The sequence below is a fragment of the Centruroides vittatus genome, unplaced genomic scaffold, assembly GCF_030686945.1.
Source record: "Centruroides vittatus isolate TY-2023 unplaced genomic scaffold, ASM3068694v2 contig_680, whole genome shotgun sequence".
Lineage (NCBI taxonomy): Eukaryota > Metazoa > Arthropoda > Arachnida > Scorpiones > Buthidae > Centruroides > Centruroides vittatus.
This window is the reverse complement of record NW_027122427.1, coordinates 4,537,338-4,541,380: the sequence shown is the minus strand read 5'-3', so window position 1 is coordinate 4,541,380 and position 4,043 is coordinate 4,537,338. Positions and strand designations below refer to the sequence as shown.

At 34.9% G+C, this 4,043-nt stretch overlaps 1 protein-coding gene across 1 annotated transcript; it reads left to right on the top strand.

Moving 5' to 3' along the window:
• Positions 1–293: 293 nt before the first annotated feature.
• LOC136980242 (uncharacterized) lies at positions 294–1,740 on the top strand. The gene is made up of 2 exons (XM_067276336.1): positions 294–531; positions 684–1,740. The coding sequence occupies exons 1-2, from the start codon at positions 365–367 to the stop codon at positions 1,738–1,740; spliced, it is 1,224 nt and encodes a 407-aa protein (XP_067132437.1). The 5' UTR covers positions 294–364.
• The last annotated feature ends 2,303 nt before the right edge of the window (positions 1,741–4,043 follow it).

Here is a 4,043-nt window from a genome sequence, read left to right as displayed (position 1 = left end):
CGGAGCCTGGTGAGAATTGTTAAATATAGCCTTTTCTGTCCTATCGAATTTCGAATTCGTAACAGAGCAGTCTTCTGAAGCCGGGCCCCTCCGGATTACGGGCCCTAGACATTTGCCTACTTTGCCTATTCGATAATCCGGCCCTGTCACCATACAATGTTTGGTTGCATTAGGACTGCTGAATAACAGCTAAAGTTGATAAAATTTATTAAACGTCTCTAGTCATAGTGAAATTTTTTACCATTAACCTTTAAAGTCAATACTGTTATGCAGGTTTTTACAACGAAACAATACTGTAAATTAAACAATAATTTTCCTTACATTATTTACAGTATTTCGCATAGTTAAAATCTATTTACGATAAATGGATCGGATTACAGTATTTTGCAATGACAAACAACAGATCTATTTTTCAAAATCCATTCTGTTTGAATATAGCGAAAGAATAAAAATAATGCTTCATTCTTATTCAAACACATCACTCTTTCTTTACTTACCACACTCTACGGACATTTTGCAACAAATTAAAGAGTGAGTTTCTGTAATTATCTTTTAAATACTAAGATTGCCATTCTAATTTGCATCAATAATGTTTTCTGCTATAATTTCCATCAGTTTTAAATCAGTAGTTAATATAGTAGTTCTACTTATAGTTCCGTTTTAATCGCATTTTTCGTATACAGATATCTGGAAGAAAGACAAGAAACCATAAAATCAATGCAGAATGCGATGGACATGTTCTGCGTAAGCAAACTATTAGGGCTACGTAATTTACAAAAAGTATGTCGCGATTTCATGACCGATCCGTCAAGAGTTCAGAACGTGTGTTATGTATATGACTTAGCATGTCGACAGGACGATAAGAAATTACAATATTCCTGTTGGAATATATTCAATTCGAAATGGCAAGAAATTTTCTCATCGGACGAATGGCTGAACTGTGAAGCAACAACCATTGATAGACTCGTTCGCAGGCCGATAAATCGATTTATTGAGGAAGCGGATATCTTCGCAATAGTTTTAAAATGGGCCAAAAAGAGAGTTAATAACGAAAATTCCCTGAGGCAGGAGATGAAACCATTCCTTCCATTCATACGATTTCTGACAATGCCAGAATGGTTTCTGGAATCTCAAGTGTTCGTCGAATCGATCTTTACAAACGTAGAAAGAGATGCAATAAGATGTTACTCGCAAAATAAGGACTTCGACGAGACATGGTTCATTCCAGACAGTATTTGTGACATTACGTGCCCTAGAAAACACGAACTACTCTCGTCCTGGTTCTCTTATGTCAATCGAAGCGCATACTTTATTAACGCAATAAGGAAAATGAACAGAAATATTCGATTTATATGCGACATAGTTGCTAAGGAAGATTGTTTTATCAACAAATTTTATCTTCCTATAACACATTGCAAAGACGAAGGTATAACTGTAAATTTGTATTGTTATGTTAACTTGGACTTTCGGGCGAAATACCATTTCGGAAACGCATCTAATACGAACGGATGTATTTTATTGAATGGTGGTTTTCTACGACTTCTAAAGTTTACATTTTATCGATTTATTGCTAAAATTCCAGAGAAACAGGTCATTGCAGAAAATAACATAAGAATCAGTACTTCGGCAAATTACTACAATCCGCTCGAAGGAATTCAAAGTTTTGAAGATTTGCAGTGTGGATTGAAATTGAGAGATGAATTTGAGTACTTCTACTTCGATGTTATGCCATATTTTTAAAAACGGATACACAAATTAATTTTCGTCGTTATTATATAATGCTAATCTCGTAATATTTAAAAATTTATGCCTTTTAATTTCGATTAATTAAATTTAATTTTTACTGTCGAAGTTTTTTGAGTTATTTGTGAACGCGGAGTCGGCACCTCGTCAAGGCGTCACGTCAGGGTGACACCACTTTATCTTTATGAACACAGAAATCGCGATAGTAAACGACCACGGGCGAGCGGTCACGTTCATATGGGGTCGACTCCGGGATGAAGACGGTTGAAGAGACGTAAAGAATCTAAGAGACTTAAAGACCCAGCCAAGGATCCATATAAATATAATTACTCGTTTGTGTCATAAAATACTATTTACAGGGAAGAATCATGCATATTATTTAGGATTTATAAGGGATTATTTACATTGTTACTATTGGTTATCGTTTCTGTATGTTACAACTAAGGGCTATTGTAATTATCTTTGTGAGTCCTACTTTCGAGAGAGAAAGAGTTTACATAGGTTTCTGGGTAGGTAAATACCTTGTAGAGATCGTTCAAGTCATTTTTTCATAGCCGAGTTAATCGGTCCGAGAATGTAACGAATCAATGATTCGGAATCTTTCAGTTTAGGTAACAGAAACGTTGTCGGTTGGAGGAATGTCACTAAGGGATAAAGTAGATGGCAATCTTCGATTTGAGTAAGTTATCCAAGATCTATCACGAACTCTAGAGAGGGAGAACTTTCGATGACGACGATCGTCATCGGTCCCTGTTTATTGGGGTGGTCCTTCTCGTTTTTTCTATTGCCCTTTTTAGGTAATGTGGCTGATAGATGAATTTCGGTTATAAGTTCCTGGTGACGAATTCGGAAGATATGTCGCCTTTGAAAGGAAGTGAATCCGGTTAAAGATACAACCATATCCTTCCATCTTTTTATTAATTGTTGGAAAAATATTATAGAATTTTCTCCTCATATGATATAAATTTTTAAGCACTATTCTATGCATACAATGTGTAAGAGTTTTTATAGTTAAACAAAATTCCGCTTAATTCGGGCTCTCACATATTTAAGTTTTAACTTTTGGTTGTATCCATCCTGTAGGCACTAAGAGAACCTTTTCTTTTCAGACCCATTGTACCAATACTTCGTACATGCTCACAATTGAACGTCCCAGTGGTGAAAGACAGAGCACGACACATTTTGATTAGATAATTAGTACAGAATCTATGGGGATTTTTTCCGGATCCGATCCTGTTTTGATCTCTTCGGCTGTCCACCGTCTACACGCAAATTTAAACTAGAGTCAGAACCAAATACCTTTAATAATTGACGGTACTCCTGAAACTTCTGGGCGACTAAGCATTACATATGAAATAACGACACTTTGTCTTTTAGATGTGATTTTCTGGTTACGACTCACTATAGACAAAGCTTGAAGAAAGCAACCTTTTCTTTCAAAAGTACTGTATTGTGCTTTTAAAAATCGATTTTAAACATCAAAATTATTTACAATTTATTACTGAAAAGTAAATTATTACAAAAAACGCGATATTAATCTTAAGTGGAAAAACACTTTCAGCTCAAATTATGCAATGATTTTACTTTTGACAACAGAAATAAGTGCAAATAAAATAAAATTTAATCTTTTCTAATAAAGAAAATACTAAAATTTAAGTTGTTGATATTTTATTAAATATTTTTTTCAACATAACTCAAGGACAACGAAGCACAATAAAACAATACTGAAATGCAGTTACAATTTTTTGGTTCGAGTTGAAATGTTCATTGGTTGTTCGTAAGAAGCCATCGATAACGTCAGAAAGCTTTAAAACCATCCGTGCATTCTTTTATTCAGCGCGCTTGCAGCGCTTTTAGCGTATGTGTTCAATTATTAAGCCTACTGTCAGCGCGCTTAAGGGCGCGCTTTCAGCGCACTAGCAGCGCCTCTTACCCAGGCTAAAAATAGTGCTTACAAAATGGACGCCGTTATGAGAAAGTATCTTTTTCCACTACCAAATAATACTGTTTATGCTATTTTAAATGTGTAGATTTTTAAGTCCTTTTGCTTCAAGTAAGTATCTTTTTAATAAATTTGCAATGTATAATAACAAAACGAAATATAAGAATCTATTATTATGTTGGGTTAAGTGAGATATACTCGGTTAACACCGGTGGCTGTGTACTATGCCGGACCAGAGTCAAGGCATAGTAACCAAAACAGAAATTAAAGAAGTGTATCAGTGTGTGTGTCTGTATTCAGGAATTTTCTCACAATATGACATGTATTCAATATAGTGGCTTTCTGCAGTGTGATGTAT

What these genes read in the sequence shown, in the direction of transcription:
- LOC136980242 (XM_067276336.1), top strand. Translation starts at nt 365, where the DNA reads ATGGATCGGATTACAGTATTTTGCAATGACAAACAACAGATCTATTTT. An exon ending in ATTTTGCAACAAATTAAAGA is followed by an intron (nt 532 to 683) that starts GTGAGTTTCTGT and finishes TTTCGTATACAG; the next exon opens with ATATCTGGAAGAAAGACAAG.